The sequence below is a fragment of the Sinocyclocheilus grahami genome, unplaced genomic scaffold (assembly GCF_001515645.1).
Source record: "Sinocyclocheilus grahami isolate Dianchi unplaced genomic scaffold, SAMN03320097.WGS_v1.1 scaffold313.1, whole genome shotgun sequence".
Lineage (NCBI taxonomy): Eukaryota > Metazoa > Chordata > Actinopteri > Cypriniformes > Cyprinidae > Sinocyclocheilus > Sinocyclocheilus grahami.
In genome coordinates, this window is record NW_015505492.1 from 2137521 (window position 1) to 2163504 (window position 25984).

The 25984-nt window shown below is 38.8% G+C and overlaps 2 protein-coding genes across 4 annotated transcripts in view; one reads left to right on the forward strand and one right to left on the reverse strand.

Annotated features, from left to right (window-relative positions):
• The window catches only part of LOC107601893 (poly(A) polymerase gamma-like), a 17258-nt gene extending 15229 nt beyond the window's left edge, over nucleotides 1-2029 (reverse strand). For all 3 annotated transcript variants that reach the window (XM_016294244.1, XM_016294242.1, XM_016294241.1), the window contains exons 1-2: nucleotides 1879-2029; nucleotides 968-1135 (exon numbers count right to left, since the gene is read on the reverse strand). In XM_016294244.1, the coding sequence (XP_016149730.1) occupies nucleotides 968-1135; nucleotides 1879-1895 (185 nt within the window). In that variant the 5' untranslated portion in view covers nucleotides 1896-2029. The remainder of the gene's footprint in view (nucleotides 1-967; nucleotides 1136-1878) is intronic.
• Nucleotides 2030-11939: 9910 nt separating this feature from the next.
• Nucleotides 11940-25984, forward strand: part of LOC107601892 (B-cell lymphoma/leukemia 11A-like) — a 52446-nt gene continuing 38401 nt past the window's right edge. Inside the window, exons 1-2 of the mRNA XM_016294240.1 lie at nucleotides 11940-12415; nucleotides 15830-16165. Coding sequence (XP_016149726.1) covers nucleotides 12361-12415; nucleotides 15830-16165 — 391 coding nt within the window. The 5' untranslated portion in view covers nucleotides 11940-12360. The remainder of the gene's footprint in view (nucleotides 12416-15829; nucleotides 16166-25984) is intronic.

The following is a 25984-nucleotide window of genomic DNA, read 5'->3' on the forward strand; positions in this document are numbered from 1 at the left end:
CAGTTGGCTAGAGCAGTGCTGATTGGGGAGAACGGAGGTGCACTCACTCTATTGGTTAGTAAGTCTGCAACTCAAGGCTGGCAGTCATGCATATGCTCTGGAGTAATATCGCGTCCATATCGCAGGCTTTGCGATTAGGAAATCCCAACGTCTCAAATCGCGATTTCGATTAATCGCACAGCCCTACTGTCTGCCCAGATTCAGTCAAATGGAGCAAAGTTGATTGGGTGGCGCTTCATAGTACAAATGGACAATGACCCAAAACATACAGCAAAAGCAACCCAGGAGTTTTTAGAGATTAAACAAAAAGTGGAATATTCTGAAATGGCCAAGTCAATCTCCTGATCTCAACCCGATTGAGCATGCATTTCACTTGCTGAAGACAAAACTAAAAGGCAGAAAGACCCACAAACAAACAAACAAACAAACAAATGAAGTCGGCTGCATTAAAGGCCTGGCAAAGCACCACAAAGGAGGAAAGCCAGTCTCTGGTGACGTCCAGGAGTTCCAGACTTAAGGCAGTCATTGCCTGCAAAGGTTTCTCAACACAATGTTAAAATGTTTTGATTATATTTATATATTTTATAAATAATAAAATGGGGGGACTGTGTACAAAAACAGTTGTAATTCCTAAGCATTTTATAATTTTTGTTCAACCCCTTGAATTAAAGCTTAAAGTCTGCACTTCAATTTCATCTTTATTGTTTTACTTTTAATTCTGTTCTGGTGGCATACAGAGCCAAAATTATGAAAATTGTGTCAGTATCCAAATATATAATCGACCTAACTGTACAGATCACTCTAGATATGTTGACTGTAAAGTTACTTCAAAGGTTCATGTTAGTACTTTAATCAAAGATGCTACACAGTTAGCAACGAACAACAACAAATATTTGGCAGACTGCACAGACCACCATCTCTAACCACTGGAAAGCAGTGACTAAATCACATAAACGAAAACCCTCACCTGTGACTGAGTTCATCTTCACCCTCAAACACTCCAAATGGTTTCATAGCCTCAGTAAGCTTCTGAGTGTAGATATGGTCTATCTCTCTGGGAAAGGCCAGGCTGATTGAAGACGTGATGCCATAATGTTTCCGAGGCTGCTGCCCGCCAAGCGTACTGTTACCAGTCCTGCAAATGAAGACACGATGATGACAATAATAATAGGCTAATGCTGCACTGCAGACATACTAAACCTAAAAAAAATCAAATAGTACTGAACTCAACACTACAAGAAAAACAACAAGACATATGAGAAACATTCTCCAATCATAACTTATGAAAGTACTAAATATATGCAAGGTAAATGAAAAGTGTATGTATGATGGATTGTGTATACACACAAAATATGCCTATATACATTTATAAACACATATATACATATAACACACACACACACACACACACACACACACACACACACACACACACACATACGTACATACTGTATACAAAGCTAGCAGCTAGCATATGGCTTCAAGTTGAAGTAATATAAACAATGTCAGACCACATAGTACTTCTATATTTAAACGTGGTTTGTTTCGTGAAAAGTAAACAAGGACTAAAAGAACCGCGTTTACATCCACCAGCATTGCCCAACTTTGGTGTAAACAAAGACAAGATTACATGGCCAACACCACCAAAATACTTGTGTTAAACGCAGTTGACTACAACGTGTGTATTTAATTACTCTAATGTATACAAGTGTTTTTTTTTTTAATAAAAAAAAAAACATTGAGGCCGCTTATCCGCGACAGCCTGCATTCTCTGACCGTTATCTCAACAAACTGGCTAAACTAGCCTAGCACTGCATTTTTTCTCAACAACTAACTCGTTTAACCTACTAATATCCCTGTGAAGCACGGAACACTTACGTTGACATCTCTTTCATGACCTTGCGTAGAAATATCCAAATATTTTCAGAACAAACACGCAGAAAACATGTAAACTCAGCCAGCAGCAGCCCCGTCTCAATTTATAACAATAGTTGTTGCTCCAATATGGCGCCCACCGTACAGACATCTCCCGACATGCTCTGCGCCCGCATACCCTCTGACGAATGTTTTCAAATATCAATCATGGTGTTATTGGACGAGTGCGAGCAGAGGAGCTTGCGATCTATCAGACGGGGTCATTTTCTAAATATTTCTCAAGAACATCTGCACTCTCTGGTAAAAAGTAAGAAACTGGAGGAGATAGGGACTTGTTTATTCGTGTGGATTAAGTCATATCTTGTATGGACACGTATTTTAAAGTTTTGTTTACAAAAACTTTTAAATAAAAAAAAACTATTACTGGCTTGGACAAAATATTTAACTGTCACAAAGATCATTTGTGACAACATGCCCCCCACTAGCTGATCACGTCACCAGTGCTGCTTAAGTACAAGTACATCCCCAGTTTTGTCCCTTTTCAAAATATGTGGGAATATCAATGCTGAAACTTTATTTGGAAATATTTTATTCAACAAACATAACATAAATTGTATTCTGTTCGGGGAAAAGGGCATATACTCTTTTATTTAGTAGCTGGTATTGCTCCCTTTTGCAGAAATGCTTCTATTTTTCTTCTTATACTTGTCTATCAGTCTCTTACGCTGAACAGGATACTTGTCTGTGTCACATCTGTGGAGTTTCTTGTGTGTATGGCTGCTTCATTTGTTGTTCACAGTGGAGTGATAGATTTGAAGTAGTTTGGAAATGGCTTTAAATCCTCCTTCAGACTCATAAGCCTCAACCATCTTCCTTCTGAGGGGCTCAGGCATCACTTTTAGTCTTGATATCATGGTTCCATGTGCTTTAATTCTTATGACCAAACCAGATCAGATTATTGAGGTTTACGGTGAAGGCAGCCTTCCTCTTTAATGATGTTCTACTAATATGCACTTTATTAAAATTTTAGTCACAAGGCACAGGAATATTATTTAAAAACAAAAAATAAATATAGGCCTAGATTAAAAAACAAATGCACATTTGTGTAATTGGATATTTGACTTAAAGATATAGTGACAATTGTCCCGAGTGACAACTAGCTCTATTATATGCTATATAAATGGTATTGGGCAGGACTTTTCGATCTTTCCACAGACCCCAAATTGAATCATGCTTGTGTGAGGGACCCCTCAAATTGAACTAACTCTTAAAAGACAGCTTAATATGGTAAATATGTGGAAAATATTTAGTTTTTATGTTTCATATTTTTTCTACTCATTACAGCACTGTACTGTAATGTGTTATTATTTATTTATTTGTATAATTTTTATTATTTTTATATGTATACTATATATTATATAATCTTATCTTTTATTTCTGTTAATACTATTTATTTATTTTGTAACCTTATTTATATTGTTTATCTTTTATTTTTTCTATCTATCTATCTATCTATCTATCTATCTATCTATCTATCTATCTATCTATCTATCTATCTATCTATCTATCATTTTAATTTAATTGAATTTAATGTTATTTTATTTTTTTACACTGGCCACCTGGACCCCAGTTTGAAACCTCTGGTATGGGGAATACATTTACTTATAACGTTTTGGCTATCCAATAAGGGTTATAGGCTGTAGCTGCTCTATTTGATGAAGCCTAATACTTCTAGTTAGATAAGAGCTTTGGTGTATGTTGTGATTGAAACGATTAGACACAAGCCAGGCTTTGGCAAGATTGTTCCAAAGAATTTGTGTGCCGTGCGTAATCGCTTATCCACAGCACCATCTAGTGGCTAATGCCAGTGGTGTGGCGTGATGACGTCCAGCAGCTCTCCAATGAACAGCGTATGCAACTGTACAGGAAATGTTGCGTAAGAGTTCTTTCAGTATGCCCAATTATGTTTTATTGACATTGCTGTTATAATTATTGATTTGTAGCGTTGTCACTGTAATATATCGGTCTACGATATTATTATACTGTGTGTTCGTATTCGTAATAACCCATTTTTTAACAAAACCCCAAGATCTTTCAAAGAATAATTTCATTAAATTATATATATATGTAATATTACAAAGTTTTATACAGGATGATCACAAATTCACAATTGTTGTGTTCCAATGACTTGAAAAAATCTACACTGAATCTTCAAGGCGACTTGTGAGATGTTGCGTTAAAAATTACTTGTGGATTCAGTGACCGCACTTATTATAAACATCAATTCCAAAATGATAGGCTATGTTTATATAGGCTACTGCTGGATCTTGTATTAGCCTAAACGTGTAGAAAAGCCGCACAACGTCACATCGTTCATCAAGATTTCTGCTGCATGTGCTCACGTTTACATTCTCATATGTTGGGTGATATTTCGACACACTTTTCTCTCAAAAAGACTTTGGACAACTTTTTAACATTGTTATAATTGTCTCCTCCAATGCTGCCAGTGAGTGCAGTTGATTGTGTAGATTCTTACTTTAAGGCGTTTTTTTTTAAATTTATGTAATTTATTAGATACCTTCACCAATTCAAGACCAAGAAACGACCCGGACAGCGACATTTTATTTAATTATGTCTTTAATAATTTTAAAACCATTTTCAAATTTCACATATCAACTTTATTTTTAAAGAACATTTCAGTAATACTGTCCACTTTATTTTAGATTGGCGGAACAGCATTGACAAAGGAAATGTTGGAAGCAGAATCAGGTCAGTATGAACAATGACACTAAATAAATTACACATTAACAAAGCACTTTGTAACGTATGAAAATTAATATAATTAAGACACAGATAAACACAATTGAATATATTATTTTATGGAATCACCGTCTTTAATTCTGTATTTCAACAAGACAACACCACACTTCTAAGAACCTTTTCTTTTCTTTTCTGTTATTTAGTTGCAACAGGTAAACAACTGCAGTTGTTCCGCATACTCTTAAAGGTATAGTTAACCCCAAAATGAAAATTCAGTCATTATTTACTCACTCTCATGCCACTCTAAATTCGTATGAATTTCTTTCTTTCGTGGAACACAAAAGAATATATTCTGTATAATGTTGGTGTCCAAACCATTTCGGTACCCATAGACCTTTATGGTATGAACAAAACACTACACAGAAAATGTCTTGTATTATGTTTCACAGAAAAAAAGGGTTTGGAAAGACATGAGGGTGAGAAAAGGATGATTGAATGTTTATTTTTAGGTGAATTATCCCTTTAACTAAGGCATGTATGGCGTAACAGTCGCTGTAGAGTCTGCAGGAAAGCATTTAGGAATCAGAATCAGTGCGTTGTCAGATTGAAGAATAGGCTATTGTTATTGTTGTTCATCACGTTATGGGATAAAAGGCAATTAAGTAGGCTACATTTTTTCTGCAGTTTCGTGAGCATGTCTCCCGTGTTTACAGACAAGCTTATGCGATGCCAGAGTTTGTGTGGCTGTGGGAACCATTTGCAAGAGTCGCTGTCCATGGTTCTGAAGCAATTATAACCAACAGAATTCCTGTCTGATTGAAATATTTCAGTTCAATCAACTTACCAAATTATTGCTGGATATAAGGAGTATGCCAAGATATTCGGACCAAATTCTATTTCTGACCGACTAAGAGGTTGCATATACACTGCATCTCTGATTTGTGATATTTGAAATTTCGTTCTTGGTATATCAAAGCACTATGACTGACATATTGATGACTGACAGGGAGTTGGTCGAGATTCTTCATTTTAAGGCTGACGTGAAGGCATAAAAATAACAATTTAAACGGTCATAGATCTAACATTTTCGTAAGAAAGATGCATACTGCAAATGTGTAAAAGATTTCTTTAAACTTTAAACTTTTTATTTGGACCCTTTTTATAATTGCATTACACATCAATTCGTGCAAATCGCCCAAAACAAGGCAAACATTAAAGCATATTTGTAAAATTTTAAGGCTGACGTGAAGGCATAAAAATAACAATTTAAACGGTCATAGATCTAACATTTTCGTAAGAAAGATGCATACTGCAAATGTGTAACTTTAAACTTTTTATTTGGACCCTTTTTATAATTGCATTACACATCAATTCGTGCAAATCGCCCAAAACAAGGCAAACATTAAAGCATATTTGTAATTTTGTCATTTGGGTGTTTGGTCAGTAGTATTCATTGCACTGCAATAATTTTACATGTTGTCTTGATGATTATCATCCTCCTCTTCATTATTAAGAAAAAAAATTATAAACGTAGGCCTAAAATTTGTAGCCTATAATGTCTTCAAGTCCTCTTCTCCGCAATACATCGTCACACTGCATTGCGTTTTGTATAGTCTTTTTTTTATTTTTACAAATTGTAAAATAATAAATAGAATTAATTAACCAAGCAACGAAATAGTGAAACTAACACGTAACTCGGCTGTAAAAAAGTAGGCTAAAGAAAAACGTATTTCAAACACGAGGAAAAGAATATTGACAGTTTAATAAAGAACCAGATTTCAGTTTGAAATCCCAAACATATATCGCTGTAAAAAGTGTTTTTAAAAAAATTTTTTTACTCATTGTTTAATCTAACGGTCTATAATGGCGTAAAATCAAGTCGGTTAATTCACTTCTCTCAGTAGGCTTCTTTTTGTGAAGACTAGCGGAATTCCTTGTCATCATAATTCTGAACACTAGAGGGCGCCTGGAGCACGGCACATTGCTTTTTGCTCCCTGAATCTCTTAAACTCCGCGATTCCTTGTCCATCATCAGAAACCTCTTTAATGACTCCAGCGTTTATCCCTTTATCCCGCTTATATAATTAACATTTATTAGGTTATTAATTGTAGCATGTTTATCCAGTTTAGGCTATTTAATGTAAATAGTTTGCATAATGTAGCTTGTCTCTTGTTTAAAAAGTGCTAGAGTTTTTATGTCACGGGTTATTGTAAATACTTTTGAATTCTTCAATGCCACTCATAACTAATTGCGCTTAATCTAAGTTTAGCATGAAAGCCAACATGGCTGCAGTTTATCCTTGGATTGGATACTCGGTTCCTGATACAGAACGGGAATGTAAATTGTGTTGTTCATTAGTTTGTCGTAGGGTTAACGCATATGCCTGTGTAAAGATGTTTATAATATGCTTTACGGAAATATCTGTGTTTTTATATTATATTATAACTTAAGCAACCTCTTTTCAGTGATAACTAATACAGCTTCTATGCGCAATGAACATGACAATAAACGTAAGCCTTACCAGATAACGACTGGCGTCCCTGGTGTGCTTCCATTCATCATCCCATTAATGTACGATTAATAACTACTACAGTATAAACACCGGCTGGCATGAACTTGTGAAGCGCGTCACCTTGAAATAACAACGGTTACGCAATAATATTGAGAATGTGTATTTTACTTGTTCTCTTAAAGCTTTTTTCCCCTCACAATAATTGTAGTCTTTACATCTTATAGCATGGGTCCACATGTAGTCTCACCGGTAATCTGATTCTCTCAGTCTCTCCTCTTTTTCTTCTCTTTAACACATTCACACGCCGCTGCTTTTTTGTAGAAGAACCAGTACTCACGTTTATAATTTCGCCCACAGAGACATAATCCCTTTGATTATATCTAATACCTGCCAAAACCCAGATGGCATGCCCACCCATCGCTCAGTGTGATAATGCCACATTGTGAAATCTAGCCATTAATATTAATTTTCAGTCTGCGAATGTGTCTGAACTGCTGAAGCTTAAAATTCCTTAAAGAAGGCAAGGCTTGACTTACCAGGGATTTTAAGAGCATTCTCATTTCGCCTCTCTCCGTCCTTTGAGAGGTAAAACTTGTATTCAGTGGGATATGTAGACTTAAGGTGGTCTAAGTCTTTCACAGGCGACACGAAAAGGCCTAATTCATCTTACGGTCAGTCTGATTTCTTGTCAAATAACATTCGTCTTTGCGAAGTGAAGAAATGTAGCTTGCACTGATGTCTTTTGTGGAGGTTTCCGTGCTTTCTTTTTAGGGTCTTTTGTACGAAATAAACATGCTTTGGAAGCGAACGCACTTGGATAAAATAATTTCGATAATAATTCTCACTTTTTTACAGTGACATTTTACATGGTTAATTACTCAACCGCGATTCGCAGAGCCTGTCCCAGAGGAACGCGTAAGAGGATAATATCATGATTACAACCATAGCTGAGAGATACATGCCATTTCATTTAGAACTAGCAACAAGACAAGGCCGATTTAATTCCATCCAGGAGGGTCAGTGTATGGCCTTCACTCTTTATCTGTCTGTAAATTAGTCCACAAACTGTGTGAACCTGATAGCATGGAGATCTTAACATACTAATCGCCACATATGGCAAACAAAATACTCAGATGAAGAGGCAAATAAATATTTGGCAAATATTATTTCTTTACTTTTTTCTTTTCACTTGGCCATTGGCTCTGTATTTGGACTAAATCAGTAAAACATTCCCCATTTCTCATTTGTACTGTAATCTCTTTGATAAGAAAGTTGAAAGAGAATATAGAAGTAAATGTACACTTTTTAAATTAAAATATTAATAATGTGCAATAATAATGTGTAATAAGAACGTTGCAATTAATAGAACAAAAATAAATAAATAAAAATTGAATCGAGATCTCTAAGGGATTCATAAAATGTTTTCTTTGTTTTGCATATTAGTTTGTATATGGACTTAATAACACAAATTGGTGTTAGAGGTGCTAGTATTTACCAGACAATTTGTTTATCAAATGCTCAGTAACGACTGACAGCTACTCTCTTGAGTGCTAAAACTAAAAGTTTAAAAAAAATTGGCCATATCATGGAATAGTCTTGAACTCTATCACATTTACAATTGAAATACATGCGGATAAATGTATTATAAAGTTAGTCAAAGATAAATGAACACACTGGCGCTCTCTCTATCTCCATACACACATAGTGCGCGCGAGGGGTTTTACTCAGTGCTAATCTCGCTGGTAAACCATAAATGCCAATAAAGCCCCTCTTTCAACATGACATCAGCGCTGGACAACAGTTGCAGGAAAACAGATCTGCTGATGAATTGCCAGAGCTAGTGGGAAAATGAGAGGAATGAAGCATGAACAGGGCAATGGGCGTTGATTTATCGCATAAGCCCTCGGTCATTTCCATATATTAAAATGCGCCCAAGGGGCCAGTCAGTCAATTTCCTTGAGCCACTACCCGTGGAAGGCAAGCACATGACCAAAAGAAATGCAACTGACTTGCTTTTTCCCCCTCCTCTGACCCATACACCAGTATTCATTTGGTAGTCTTAAATAGTGAAACCATGCTATTTAGCCATGAAGGTCGCATTTTAATAAAGTGATCTACCAGCAATAGTCATGGTATTATGTAGGTTTGGTAATCTGGTTTTTGTGTCATCCACAGGGCCTCGCGCATTGAGCTGAGACGTTATTTTAAGCATGAATCTGTCATCGCACTTTCCTCTCACTCTTATTTCCAATCGCTTACTCTGTCACTCCCTCACACAAAAGCTCTTTCTGTACGAGCGAGCGCGCCTGACCGTGCATTGGAGAGATGGATATTGCAATGCATTTAACGTCTGGCTGATTTATGATGGGATCAGTCGCATTGTCATTTACATATTGAGATTCTGTTTGTACGTGGCGCTTTGTTGCTGCCTGATAGCTTCCATTCCTGAAGGAGGTGTAAACGCTCCGTTTGCGCTGATCAATGCCCGCCTGGAGCAGGGACAGACTTTCAGAAAAGTAAAAATGTGGAAAAAAAGGCGGTCCATCAGCCAATGGCCTGAGTGGGCACGTGCCATGGTTAGTGTTACTGAAATGCATGAACATCCCCAAATTTGTCCAGCACCGAAAGCTTATACAGAACGATCGTTCAGTCAGAAGCAAACGCTGTTTACACACGTCGCATCCTAACGACATTCATATTTGCTATTCATGCGTAAGGAAATATTCCTTTTGATTTTGTATAGATTGTTGCATGCAAACTTAAAGTTTTCACAATAGCCAATAATCACAGTTTCCGACTATAGCAAACCTCACAACTTTTTTTTAATTTAAACAAAGTTATTTTTTCACACTTGGAAATATTTCGAGCGAGGTTAAACAATGCAATGTTTCTGTGGGATGCAAGAACTGCAGAGCACAATACCTCTTGAGAGGTCCTAAAGGAATCCGTGGTGTATTTCTGTCAATCACGCTGCACGATCGCAGAAATATTAGACGCTTAAAAATGAAAGTCCTAATTAGAGCCAAAACAGCTTGATTCTGCTGTATATAATAACCTTCCATGCTTACTTTTTATTATCCAGAAACCAATTTATGCTGGTGCTTTAAAGAGCCTAGAAATCAAAGCAATTATCTGAATTAGCTTTTATAAAATACAAATAATCATATAGCCAAACCAAGAACCCTTCATGTTTCTTTGAATAGCCTGCTGTTCCTTGCTTAAAGCACCTTATTATTATTATTATTATTATTATTATTATTATTATATGTTTTTTAAAGAATTATATAATTTACGCGCTGGACTCTTAAAAGTGCTTTAAATGTATCTAGCTCCCTTTCGGCATGCTGGAGAATAGTGCGCTGCACTGAAACGAAATCAAAGGCTTCATATAGAAAATTCAGATCGATACGGTGCTTTTAATCATATGCACTTGTTGAGAACAATGACCTGAAAAGCATCGGCACAGTCAGTGTGGTACAGTCGAGCGAATCCATTGGCATTCCCAGATAGCCCTGGCGCAGAGTTGACCTTTTCACCCAGCGCAAACCTGACTCAACTTTCGCGTAAAGATCTGACACCTCGCGCCGAAAAAAAACCTACACGCGCACCAGCACCGCGATCAGTCTTTGGTCCAGAAACAAAGATGTCAGCGTATAAGCCTGCAAAGCAGTTTCACTCACTCGCTCGCTCGCTTGCTCACGGGTCACGTATTATCTCCAGCATTCGACTTCAATTCCGATCGGATCCCTATTGCATTGTGCCTTTTCCCCGCAGACTGTCACTTGTTCACGCAGCCTCTGCTTTGAGTCTCTGGAGCAGTCGCTATAGTCTGGTCGTACTTCTACTAGTTCGCAGGGGTGTCTCTCTCTTCCTCCCACCTCGTGGATTGAACTAGCTTGTCATCGCGTTCAGTTATACGCTTCATGTCTCTTTAATTTCGAATGCATCGGCGCTGTTTACGGCATCTTTATATTTCTAAATCCACGCGGCGGCGTTTTACTGACACCCCCTCCTCCCCCCAGTCGCCATTCTCTATAATCTGAACACATCTGAAAGTTATTACCCCGTCCCCTTTCTTTCTAGTGGGCTGCTCCCACAATCTATTCGTCAGTGTGTTGTTATATTTTTACAATTACACTCTTGTAGTATTTAAGTCCCACCTACATCGCGAGCGAGCGTCCTATGCCGCTCTCTATATGATGTCCCTTAAGTTTCTGTCTGTTCTGGAGGAATGTGGCGGCGGTTGAACCCACATGCCCCGGCTCGGAACCTGCCTGTCCTGTTCGCGCAACCCGATCGCGTGTCTCGCCGAGAAGCAGCTTGCGCGCTACCTCTGACTGACTGTTTGACCAGGAGTTGAGTGACTGTGTTTGAAGCACCATCAGTGTCCACTACGAAACCTTATATGCGAGGTTCCTCTCCCCCTCTCTTTGTATATATAGCATGTCCGGCCCCCTTGAATCTCCTGTCCATTGGCTTTTCGTGCTCTGTTTTCCTGCGTCCACCCCCAGCGCGCGCGCGACACACACACACACACACACTCGCCGCAGCGCACGTTGCTTTCATTAAACATATCTCCCCCTCTCTCTCTTTCTGTGCGTGCGTCTCTCTCTCTCTCTCTCTCTCTCTCTCTCTCTCTCTCTCTCTCGCCTCTTCTCCGGCCCCCTTCTCTTTCTGTCCATTGGCGCAGCGCACGTTGCTTTCATTAAACATATCTCCCCCTCTCTCTCTTTCTGTGCGTGCGTCTCTCTCTCTCTCTCTCTCTCTCTCTCTCTCTCTCTCTCTCGCCTCTTGTCCGGCCCCCTGATCTTTCTGTCCATTGGCTTCTTCGGGTCTATTTTTCATGTCCAGCCCCTAATGAGTGTCCATTGGTTTTGTTATTTCCACTCCCTCCTCCCACTCCACGGCTTTGCCCTGCCCATGTTCTGTATGTCTATGTCCATCCATCTCCTGACGTTCAAGTTCGCAGGGACGTCACGTCCGCACTTGAACTTGCAGCTCAGGGGGGCTTTTGCCATTTTTTCATCTCTCTCTCTCTCTTTTCAAAAAAGCCATGACGGCTATCCCACAATCCATCTTCCCTGCGCCATCTTTGTATTATTTCTAATTTATTTTGGATGTCAAAGGCATTGATGAAGATATTTTCTCTGGAGTCTCCCTTCTAACCCGGCTCTCCCGATGTGAACCGAGCTGAAAGCCACCACCAGCCACCATGTCTCGCCGCAAGCAAGGCAAACCCCAGCACTTAAGCAAACGGGATTTTTCGCGTAAGTAAAGACAAATATATGTTGTGCCCGTTCGCTTTACCTGTTTTTGGCTCCGTTCTGTAGCGTTGAGTTGCTGGAGAGGAGCGTAATTCTCAGTGAAGACACACTGGACACTGGACAGCGCAGATCAAGTGGACTTTAGTAAAGAGAGCGTTCCCATCTCTGAAATGCCTTTACGCGCACCCTCGTCCGCCGAAATGCCACAAAAGTTTGCTTTCCATCGCTGTACTTGGAGAAGTTCGTGCCGACTCGGTGTTTAGGCGCATATGTCTTGGCTCTCGTGCCCTATAGTCGCTTTGGCCACTTAAGAGCAAGCGCTCACATATACCGGACTGTGGTGGGTATATGCACGCGTGCTTTCGTTCGCTTATTTGCGCTCACATCTCGTGGAATGTCCCGTAACGCCGTCTGTCTGTGATTCTGGGCAGGATTTCCCCCCTCTCGCACTATTTTTGGAAGATTTTCAAAGAGTGGAAGTGAATTTTGATTGGGAAAAATCTCGTGTCCGACTGTTTACAAGCGCCGCGTGCGCGTACTACCCACTGCCAGCAAATAGAGCACGATAGTCGCCCGTGTGAGACTAACACTGCAGAGCAAGACATCTGCATATAAAATCTATTCGATTTTTAAACGTAAGCTTTTCTTACATTTGAAGCCAAACGCGATTCTGATCTACTCGTATGGGCTTTCGCTTAAAAGCAATAGGAGACGATTTTACGCTACGCTCTTTGCCGTTTCGTGTGCATTTATACAAGGATAATTTGATTTCACTTAGGCCTGTTTTTTGTCTTAAATGTCGGTGACAAAGGTAAGACGAAACCTAAATGTAATGCAACTATTTAGATACAAGTGTATCAAGAAAACCAGCCAGTTTTGCTCTTTTTGTATGCACACATTCGTACTACTGTTCTGTTTTCTCATTCCAATTATTATAATTTTTTTAAACTCTAAACATGCCTTGAAGGACTGTGGTAGGTTGCGTTTTTGTAAATAAAGTCTGCTTCGTATTTTAATGGCGCTAAAATGTTGTCAGGAGCACGACGAAACAAAACCATTTAAGCTCCTTTCTTCTTGTCTTTAGATTTTGACCCTTTGATATCTCAAACGTAAAGCTGCAAAAGCATTAGTCCGCGTTTTATTAGATAAACACGTTTGACACAAATCCCGAGTTGTTGTAACATTGTAAAGTATCGTGTAACAATATTGGGTTTCCACACACAGGCTGTGGGATCTCAGCGCGGGTTACTCCGTGTGTTCGCTGCTGTTCGTGTCAGAAATCCACCGCTAGGAGGCAGACGACGATCATAAACTAGACTCGAACCCGATCAGTTTCGCCGCTATCTTTATCTATATTTGACCATATGTTAGCAAGAGCGAAACGTATTGTATATGAACTTGTAACTGTTTTTTTTTTACCCCGTCCTGACCTGGCATGAAATGTAGAATTTTTATACCTTGTAGTTTGTAATAGACCAAGTAAACTAACAACAAAGGATGTTCAGGCAATAATAGACCAAATGTAGTTTATCTTGATAATTCATAATTACACAGAAAGCAGTTATTTTTAAAGTGTTAATTAAGAAGCTGTTATTACAAACGTTTAAAAATGACTTTACTGAAATCAAGCTTTAAATGTTCACGTTCAGGCTACAAACAGATAGCTTTCTGAGGAGAGCTATTTGAAAACATTATCAGCATATTTTTTGGTATTAAGCTGCTTTTGTTTTTAAACACTTGCATTGATTTTAAATAGCCTATCTAAAAATATAAAAAAACAGTTTAAATGCAATATCGTTTTTAGTGCCAGCGCTGATAGTAGCGGAATTTAAAGCAATTGGGAACATTTTATGTGATACAGCTTTCCACAGTTTTCACACGTTCTGAGGAAACTTAATTTGTGTTTGAAGGATATAGAAAGTAGAATATTCTTTTGCAAAATATTTATATAATTTGTTTATTTATGCATGGTCAGTCGTGTAAAGTTTCTGAAATATAATAAAAAAATATGCATACATGCGGATATCTTTAGATCGCATCTGCGATAGTAAAATAAGTACATAATATGATTATTATTACTAATTGAAGTGTTGAATATAAGTTATTTTAATGTAACGTATATTATAGCAGCTGAAATATATATGTTACCAACTTTAGAAGTTCTCGCTCGGTATTATTATTAAATCATGACTGAAGTTTTTCATATATCGATTATCTCTGTTTTATCACAGTCACACCTAACTGGAAGATCTACAGCTGTTATCATTACGAATTCATTACGAATCAATATCACTATGAATCCCTCTGTGTCTAGAAATCAGTTCTAAAATACTTTGAGTTCACTTTAAATCGAGTAGGCTTTCTTTTATTGATTTGAATGGCGAGCATTTAATCTCGAAAAAAAAAATCTAAACTACGTAATAGCGAAAAGCATTACATATAGAAGGGAAATTGATCACACTTCGTTATTGTCCTTAATGTGCAAATGTGTCCGATATTTTCCTCATAAGCACGTCTGGGAGATACTCCACATCTGCCCCTCAATATCTGCCCCAGACAGGGCTGAAGTAAATTTAACCGCCCTGCACATGATCCTAACACCTTTTTTATCAAAATCTGTACCAATCATCATCCACTAAAATTAAAATCTATTTTTTGATTCTCTGTGGTTTTAGGTTCATTAAAGCATGAAATTGGCAGCTTATAAAGAAGGTCAAGATTCTTAACCATTAGGAAGCTAGTGTAACCTCTGCGCAAAATTTCACTAAACAACCATTATAAAAATACCTGCATATGTGTGTGTCTGTGTGTGTGTGAACCTTACAGTTAACTTTATCGTGAGGGAGAATAAAGCTAATAGTCTATACTGTGTGAAGCTTGTATTGTTGCAGCTGTGACTTTTCTGGATATCTATACACGTGTTGTCCATGCAGTCATTTCATGATCCAGATGTGTGTAAGGTTGAGTGAAACAAAGAGTCAGACTGAGATGAATTTACTGTAGTTTTAGACACAGATGTTAATGCACCAAAGCAAATATAACAAAATGTTGTTGCCTTTACTGTTATATCATAATAAATCATATGTTAATAAGATGTCAAGCCCTTGCTGTTAGTTAGGTGAATATTATGTGTTATGCTTGTTCACTGAAGTTTAACTGACAGTGACTAATTTATTTTTTATGTTTATTATTATTATTATTTTTCATAACTTTTAATGTTATTACAGATCAGAAATGTAAAAGATGGATCTGAAATTATAAACTAAATTAAAGTGGTGGATTAACATAAAATGTGTATCCTTGTTCATTTTTATCCTGCTATATGCTCCCTCGTCTTGACTGCATTTATTACAGCATCTAATATTCCCTCTGCTTTTCGTTCCCTCTGTGTCGCATATGGATTCTTCCTGCGTGCAGCCGAGCCCCTGTCAGCCGTGGTCTCGGAGGAGAGGCAGGAACAGCGCGGGCTGGTACAGGTAGCTCCAGAGGGAGACCAGGACCTGCTCACCTGTGGCCAGTGTCAGATGAACTTCCCTTTGGGAGACATCCTTATTTTCATTGAGCACAAAAGGAAGCAGTGCAGTGGCACTTTGTGCATGGACAAAGCAGTGGATAAGCCCCCCTCGCCCTTGCATGGTGAGCTGAGGAGAGCCTCCAACCCCGTGGAGGTGGGCGTCCAGGTCACGCCAGAGGACGATGACTGCTTATCGACGTCTTCTCGAGGAATCTGTCCCAAACAGGAAAACATTACAGGTAACCTCATCCCATGTGATTTGTCTTTTAAATATAGAAGGACTGTGCATGTATCTGTGTGAAGAACATTCGTGGTGGAGCCGAGTTGTTGTGTGGGCCACATATCGTAGACACATGTCTTTTCTCGGTGGGGCATCTCGTTCGCAGCTCTGGAGACGTATCAGAGTGCTGAATATTTAAAAGCTGTGGGGCAGGAAGGGGAAGGGGGTATATTCAATCAAACCTTAGAGTGAGGAGCCATTACGAAGACCAAAAGAGGAACCGGCATTACTTCATAGAGTACAAAGAAAACATTTAAAATCTGATTTATTATCTCAAGATCATCGCTGCTTGGAATCAAGGATCTCCCTCAGATGGACTCTGTGGGATTTGGATAATTAAGCTCAGATTCGAACCGTAGATCACACATTCCCACCACCGACTGCATGCCTCGGTTTAGCACATTTGCACTTTGTGTTTCAAATCCTTTTTCTCTGATAACTTGTCGTTCACTCTCCATGGTAATCAAATGAAGCCCAAAGAGGCAGACTGTGACTTAAAAGTTGCAGATTTGTTAAAGTAGAGTGCAAAGGGCGGGTTCTTTATGGCACAACGGACTGCTCATCCCTACTGGGAGGAGAAAAAATAGGGATTGAGAGGGGGAAATTTTGGCCCTGGAGGGGCGGTTCGAGGAGTCCTTGCTGTGACAGGAGAGGCCATCCCCCTCGGTGTGTGTCCACAGGCTCATGGGAAATGCCTCTCTGTGCTGCACAGCCTCTCTCATGTGGTCTCGACAGATGTATCTTGATTTCGTTGTGGGTTCTTGCACAGCCACATCTTATCCGTATAAATGCACGCCTGCACATTTTCACTTTCTGTCAAAAAAGGAAAGGAAATGGAAGGCCGTTCGGGTATTTTGGTTTGTCAGGAAACAATAACACAATGTTAATTATTTGTTTCATTTTTGTGGATGTGTGTTTTAATTAGCGGTTGGCTCTATGCACTATATAAAACAGGGAAAATGCAGTCATAAAAAAGATAGTCCCTAATTTCCACTGTAAACAACTTAAAATAAAGGCAACCTTGGAATCTTAGAGCAGCGTAAGTCTAATCTTGCTTAAGCTGAGCGTTAAGTGAAATTAACTGCTTTAAATTGTCGGCGTGTTATTATGTGTCCATGAGTGTTTTGTGCTGGTGGGGCGATTTAGAGTGGCTGTTTTTGAAATGTAGAAAATGTGAGAGTGAGACTTTCCAGTCTGTTTTTCTGGCCTGGCTTTATATTTGGTCGTTCTCTGGTCTGCCTCAAAGATCAGGTTCCAGGAAGCGTCTGGGTCCGGTTAGCCCCATCAACAGTCATTTGGACTTGACCCTTTGCTCTGGGCTAATTATCGTCTGCTGAGTTCAAGTATCAAGTTTTTTTTTCCACTTGCATAGTTTGAGAAGCCTCCTAGTTTGTGTGCATATAAATGTTTACAATAATCTGCTGTGGAACAGGGTTTTGTGCTATAGAACATTTAAAATTGATCAGATATGGAGGCTGAATGGGGTCATTTGTGTCTGCTTGCCCTCTTTGTTTTAAGCATGTTGATGCAGTTTCAGCACAAATTATACAAACTTTATGCGAGCCGGTTTTCGCACACATTTCTTGTTTCTGTCAGCCGCTAAACTGGGTTATTAAACTAATTTACATCATAATGTATCAGGGTTCAGCTGATAGCGTTGGGTCACTGGTATTATGTGTGCTTGTTATTATTTTTTTTAAAACAATTTTGTGGGAAGGTCCATAACAACTTCTCAGCATGTTACTGAATCTGCTGCCATGGCAGGTCAGACAGGGAAGAGATATTAATTAGCCATATTATAGACGATTTCAGACATAACATATTCAAGGTTAGTTGTGACTGCAGCTTACCATGAATGTATAAACCAGAATAATTTGAGTGTGTGTGTGTGTGTACCTGGGTTAGAGGGTGCTCTAGAACATCACAAAACTGCAAGGTTGAAGGAAAGCTGATAGTTCAATGCTTTTAAGAAAAACAATTACATTTACATTTTTATCATTATATATAGTTATTCTATATTTTTAAGGAAGACATTTTTATTCTGTTTTCTACAGTCTTTCTATTTATACATTTTGTATATATTATTTTATTATTTTTTCTATATTATTTTATTATTTTTTCTATTTATTTTTTAATTTTGTCATATTTTTATTTTATACATTAATTGTTATTATTTATTTAATCTATTCTTAAGATGGATCATTAGACTATAGTTCAGATGACCAAATAAGGAGATTGGTATGTGTGATGTAACAACTCCATTTCCATATAGAGCTGCTCAGTGTGAGAAGAGGCAGTACCTGTCACAGAGGAATGGATTTGCTGTGTGAGCATAGAAAGTGGCAATGTGTGTGTGTGACTGTGTATTACCCCAAATAGCACAATGTATCCTGGTGAGGAGACCCTCTCCTCTCCCATGCAGTGATTTGATACAGTCATAATATATTTATTTAATTTTTAATCCTTAAATGAGATTTTGAATCCTTTCAGTTCTTGAAAATGGCAAAAAAAAAGGTTGACACAAAAGTGTCTTGTTGAATTAATGCTCTTCCCAGAGCTTTGAATCTGCTGTGATGATATAATCGACATTGTGTCCTTTGCTGCACAATATAAGACGTCTGATGAAATGTAAAAATTATGCAGAGTAACATCCTATGATCTTCTGTTTCGCAACGCCTTGTCCAAAAACATGTCGATGGAACAGATTGAATTCGCTTTGGCTCGCGATATGGGGCCATTTGGAGCTCTGAACTTTTTTTTTTATCAAGTCTTTCGCTATGGCAGCCCTTCAGAAATTATGACTGCTCTCCAATAAATCGGCAGATTAGATCGGACTAACACTGCCGCCATGCAGAACGGACCTCAATACAGATAATTGTTTTTTAAATGGCCTTTGCTGGGTGGGTTTTTAATGCCTCTAACTCTCCCGCTCGCTCGCCCATTTTGTCACTCTCTCCCTCTCTGCTATGCATATGGCTGTAGCAGTCAATGTAAATCAGGGGCATCCAATTAATATTGAATCAATTACACTGTGTGCGACTGTCTGGCATGTGAGCCGCCTGCAATTTTCTGTGCCAAAATGTGACCCAAATGAGTGGCTTAACAAAGACCCCAGCAATTTAAGCTTTTTTTTCCCTTATTTTTTTTTTCTTCCTCCTTTTTTTTAAAATCACATATTATCTGGAGCTTGACGATCTGTCATGATCATAATTATCATCAAAGCGCCTTTCTGGAGTTCAGCTGCAAGGGAGCGAGTGTGCTGACACTGATCGTTTTTTAAGAGGACTTGTGAGGAGCAGCGTTAGTCATCAGTGAGAGCCAGTTGTTTTTATTTTCTGAACCGCCCCGTGAAGTGTGTGTGTGTTTTTGACAGATGTAATAGACTTTCTTTAGAGGGACATGTGGAAATATGCATGCATACAGAGGATGCTCAGTGTCACAAGATCATTTTATTTGTGCAGATGCGTGTGTTTGCTGTCACAGCTTAATATGGGGCGACACCCAAACCTTGCTTGTCCTTTTTTTTTTTTTCAAGAAATCAAGAAAATGAATTATCAGGAAGCGACAAAGAGACATGTCTTAGCCGAGCGGCGATGGCACCCTGAAAGCGGCTCTTTATGAATATGTATTCGAACTGGGGGGGGAGGCATTCGTCTCTAATTTTCCAAACCTTTTTACTTCCCTCCACCGGCAGGATTTCTTCATACACAAGACCGGTTGTCCCTTTCAAAGAATACCGTGCTGTTGTATGCCCGTGTGTGTTTGTATCTAGTCCCTGCATATGTGTACCATCTCCTGTCTGATCTTAGAAAAAATAGCATTACGAATGTGTGTGTGAGAGGTGTGCAGAGCTTTTCCAGAGGGAAGAGGTGTAATAATAGCACAGAATGATGTTTAATTCTCTTGGAGCTGTTTTGCTGCATGTGGAGATGTGTCTCGCAGCATCCCTCTCAGAAACATTGTGATATTCTGCATCCTCGGGCTTGATTTGCATGATACAGTCGGATCGGTGCTGTGGGGGTGGACGGCTTCCTTTCATTCGCCATTCTCATCTAATGGGCTACAGCATACATTTTTTTGTTGGGTTGGGAATTTTGTGTTGCATGGGGGAAAAAACAGGAATCCATTTTTATGTTATTTGTGCAATACTTATTTGTATTCAGTTGAAATTGAGAGATATTATATGAAAAATTTATATTTGAAGGCTTTAAACCTTAAAAATCACACCGTTTTTACCAGTTTTTTGCACCAAAGCCGGTGTGCAAGGAAACAAAGGTATTTAGCAGCCAGACGGGCACTGCCTGGCAAGGTGCCACCCGCTCCGTCTCAGTTCTCCCACCCCCGCACCCCTTCATACGCTCTTAGCACCCAATGACGCTCTCAGCCCCCCCCATCCCTCCCTCCTGCAGACAATGGCATCGCCTCCTCTATCACAAGAGGAGAAATACCCAGCTCTCTCCTTTCTGTCTGTCTTCATCTCCATAATGCCACCTGATCACACCGTCTTTCTGGGACTACCTCGAGCGATCGCTTTGTCTTTCCGCCGGATGTTAGGTGAAAAATAAAAGCTATGCAAAAACGCTCAGTATCTGTTGTTGTTCGGAGGTACGTGCAGGTGTAGAGTTCGATTTTAGGTCCGCGAGAAGTGTGATTATGCCTCTGCAGAGAGATTTTGCGATCGTTTTACTGATATTCAAGCTCCCCTCTGGTCTGATCTCCTCATTTTATTTGTGCCAACATGTGTGCATGTTTTGTATGTGGGTGGACGCGCGCAGACCCACTGGGTCCTGTCGTATTGCAGCTCTCAAATTGTGTCAGATGTTTTAGAGGAACGTGTCCATAAAAATGTTTATGTACTACAAAGCATATTTATAAATCTCGGCGGATTACAGACAGCTTCTATAAACACAGATAGGAATGGTGCAGAATTGCTAGGCCGTGTGTGTGTGTGTGTGTGTGACTGCAAGAGGCCTGTGTGTTTGTTTGTGGTTTTCTGCAGCTGTGAGATGCGTGTGTGTGTGTGTGTGTGAGTTGGCACTAGTACTGCAGGACATCCCTCAGCGGCCAATGCCAAAGAGATATTGGCACGGAGCAGGGCTGGAGGCATCGGGTGGGCTTCAGGAGGGGTGTCCTTTACTACTCTGTTTACCTTTTACACACACACACACACACACACACACACACACACACACACTGTCAGACACATGCAATGGTCTCGTCATTGCTTCAGAGCTAGGCTAGTTAATTTTTTCACTTCTGTCTTCTTTCTTTTTGCTCTATCCCTACTGGTATCGTCGGGTGGACACAACTCCACTACGAGGTCACCTTGACCAGCTATGCCACCGCGCCAGCCGGGTCGCTCAATATAATCAATTCATCTGGGCTATAATGGTTACAGATGGCAGGATTTGAGTCTCTACAGACACCTTCAGCTCTGGGTGTTTTTTCTTTCTTCTCCCTTCCTGTCTGTTCTGTCGCACCTTCTATCATTCTGTCTCTACTAATCTCTTAAGGGGGTCCGCTTCCCACCTGTAGGGAAGAAAAATCACAAATGAGATTGCTTTAATATCTCAACAGTTGCTCCAAACGACGCTGAGATTAAATTTGTATTTTTGCTGATATCTCAGATTTTTCTCCTCAGAAATACCTCAGAAGAGATCTCAGATTTTTCTCAGATTTGTCAAGATATCAAAGTCTGCAATCAAACAAGATATCAGTATGAAATCAAACATTCCTTATCAAATTTTTGGATAACTGAATTATCTGAGATATAGTTTTAATGTGATTTAGATTTATTAATTTTAGATTTTTCTTGTTGGTATATAAACAATTATCTCAGTTGTGTCTGTTTTTAATTTCTCTTAAAGAATTTTATGAGAAATATCTCAGAAAAGGTTAACTTTGACTAACCTTTTCTACTAAAATTCCTTTTTTTTTTTTTACTTATCTATTAATTAGGTCAGTTTTTGTTGAAATATCTAGCTTCTCAGATTTTCTCCTCAGAAAAATTACTTTAGGAATCTCAAAGTTTTAGAAAAGTTCTTACCGATGTTTAAAATCTGATAAGATTTGCCAAGATTCGAAAGTCTGCAACCAAATCTCAATATGAATGATCAAATTCTTCCAAGATTTACAAGTTTGATTTAATTTAAATTTATCCACATTCATTTTCTTGTTTATATGTAACCTTTCATCTCATTTGTGTCTATTATTATTTCCCCTAGAGTTTTTTTTCTCTCCTAAAGCAAAACAAAGAATTTAAGAAATTACTCCTAAAGCAAAACATCTGGGGAAAGGTCAGTTTTTGCTTCAAGCTTGTGCTTTTTCTCAGATTATTCTACTAAGAAAAATACCTTAATAGGAATCTTAAAACCTTAGGAGTTTTAGAAGAGTTCTTATCAATATCTCGAGCTGTGCTCAGTTTTGTCAATATACCAAAGTTTGCAATCAAATGAGATCTTAAAATAAACTTGAACATTCTTATCAAATTCTTCCAGAACTGAATTATCTAAACTTATCTAAACTATAATTTTATATTTTACACATTAGTTTTCTCATTTGTGAGAAGTTGTTTCATTTGTGTCTATTTTTATTTATCCTACAGGATTTTAAATGAATCCTCTGATAAAAGCTTAACTTTGTTTCAGATGTTTATCCTAAACATTTTTTTTACCCCTCTTTAAGTTGTTACTTAAGACTCAAAGCCACCTGACCTATAAAAGAGCAATCTCTAAGCAATTCAATTTTCCTCAGGGAAGTGCCCTCAGAGTTTTCACACAGGTGAAGACAGGATGTTAGATACCCGTTTTCTGATCCGGTTCTGTTAAAAAAACACCACAGTATTAAGCAGGACAGGCTGTCTCTTGCAGCCTGGTGGATCTCCATCAAAACCTTTCACTTAGACTTTCACTTGAAGCCACTCCACACCCCTCACCCATGTGAGGTCCTCAAGAGCGTGCATGCCACAACTGGAACTGCCCTCCGTATCTCCCTCTCTGTGTTTGTGTGTGATTTGGGTGGTTGCCTGCTTTGCTCATGTTGGTATTGGGTGCCTGCCTAGTTTTAGTGGGTTGTAGTGTTTGTGTATGTGTGCGTGCATGTATTTGCGTGTGTGTATGTGGTTTTAGACTCTGCCGCCGAGACAAAATGCAGACGCGTTGCATGACGAGAGCTCTGATCTTTCAAAGATTAACGATTAATTTTCTTTTTCTTTAATTTTTTTTTGCTTATTTCTGTCATATAGACACTATACGTTAAATTGAGCAAATCTATCAATAGATTGCATTAGATACATTTAATAGGTTGTTGTATGTAATAGTTAATATGTTTATATGATTCTTTTTAGTGTGTTTGATATTGGTCCGCTGTGTATTCTGATATCCAGATATTCGGTACAATAAGCTCACTGTTGCTCTGTGCGTGTGTGTGTATGCACATATATGTGTGTATACTGTATATAGATCCATATGAATGTTCAGAAATGTCCTGTTCTGTCAGTTCAGGTGGTGACTGGGCTCTGAATCTCTTCTTTACTGTGCTGGAGACCCGTGTGGGTCACAACCCCTCACCTAGAGCAGGACGGCCTGTCATACTCTTTCCCCTCCTGCCTGCCAATAAGTTAATTGCTTTATTTTTAGATTTGAGTGGGATGAAGCCGCCCAGAGCCCAGCTGCAGCCCACACAGGCTCAACCTAGCTGTGACCACAGGAGCTCTAATATTTGATCTGTGTACAGTTAGACACAGATATCAACCTTTAATTTCATTGATAAAGACTCCAAATTATGCTTTTTTTGTGTTGCTCCATAGGTGCTCACCTGAAAACCTTCTTTTGCTGGTGTAATTGAAGAGAATTTAATATATTTCTCAGTGATATGGCTTTTTAGAGTACAACATTTTTTGTACTCTATATATATATATATATATATATATATATATATATATATATATATATATATATATATATATATATATATATATATATATATATATATATATATATATATATATATATATATATATATATATATATATATATACATATACAACTAATAGAAAATGATCAACCTACAATTTCATTGATAAAGACACCAAATCATCTCTTTTTTGTGTCTTTCATATTCTATGAGTGCTGAAAACTTTTGATACAGTGTATTTGTATTTACTTACCTGTAGCCTTGATTTGATTGAATTTAATTGCTTTTATTGTAAATATAATATCAGCACTGTAATTTGCATAACTAATGGAAAAACGAATGATTATGTCTGCACTAAAGCTAGTTTTTTATTACCTGTTACAGCTCTACCTCCTCAGACGTCTGCTACCACAAACATTGAACTGCTTTTCAAATGATCATTTACTCAATAAACCGGCAATTGCCATAAAAGTGTTTCCTCTTTATGAATTAACTGATCTGTATGAAACAAGATGGAAACAAATAAAGATTTTGAAGAGTCGAGTAAAGCTGAAAACCAGCTTTGTGAAGCAGCCATTATTGTGCTGATTGGTCTCTAAGCTCACACCTAGACCCTCACTAGCCTCTGTCAGGCCCACGGGGCTCACACACACACACACACACACACACACACACACACACACACACACACACACACACACACACACACACCCACACACACACACACACACACACACACACTCACTCACTGACTGGGCTTTCCTGTTAACAAACTTGCAACATCTACTCGTAAAAACATGTGCTGGCGACACACTCACGCACGCACAAACACACACACACACACACACACACACCGCTACTTCCTGACTGAATCTTACTGATAATTTGCTCAGGCTCATTTGAATTTTAAGCACTTCTTTAATCTTCAAAGCCTAAATTGCTTTATGAATATGCATGGTGTGGGCAGACTTTAGTTCATTACCTAGTTGTAAATTCTAATGACCATTAGGTCTTCTCAGTAATTGCCAATTGTTTTGCATTTTTGATTGGCCTATTACCATACGCATTCTGAACACATCAGCATGGCCTGTCAGACCTTCGGCAGGGAGCTGTGTATGAGGAAGCATGCTTGTGTTTGTAAGTGTGTATGTGCATGCTTACACAGGGGAGGGGGTCCTGTGGAAAAAAAAGAAGAAGAAAAGAAGCAAAGGTATAAATTGCTTGTGAGCTTTGCTTTTTTCATCCCGGATTTTGAGCGAGAAATGGAGGTTGTAAATGAAAGCAACGTTTTGTATGTGAAGATTGAAAGTTCACCGGGAGATTTGACATATTTAATTTACTTGATGACTCCGCACACCCTCATTAATGCACTTTGCATACAGCGGCACACTTAATCACTGCTGATCAGACCCGGCTCAGCCCGCCGCTGTAACACACTGCAGAGATAGCGGAGAGAGCCTAGAGTCTAACCACTCAAATTACGCACACACTGACAATGATTCTGCCTTCTGCACATGACGACATTTGTGCATTTTTTTTCTGCTCCAAACCCACCGTAAACCCCCTTCCCAACAAGGAAGCAGATGTTGAACACCTCCTCCCCCAACACACACACATACTCTTGCTGGGATTCAAACGCTAGTGCCATTTTCTGAGAGTGATTTGTCTTACTAAGTGAGGCTCTATGTTAACATGCTAAGGGAAATTAATTAAATCTTTCAGCACATTGCGTGTGTCCCTCCAAATGTGGACATGTGGCTGTAATGGTTCCAGATCTCAAACATGTTCATACAGTCGGAACCCATATGGAAATGCACACGTAGAGACACACACACACACACACACACACACACACACACACACA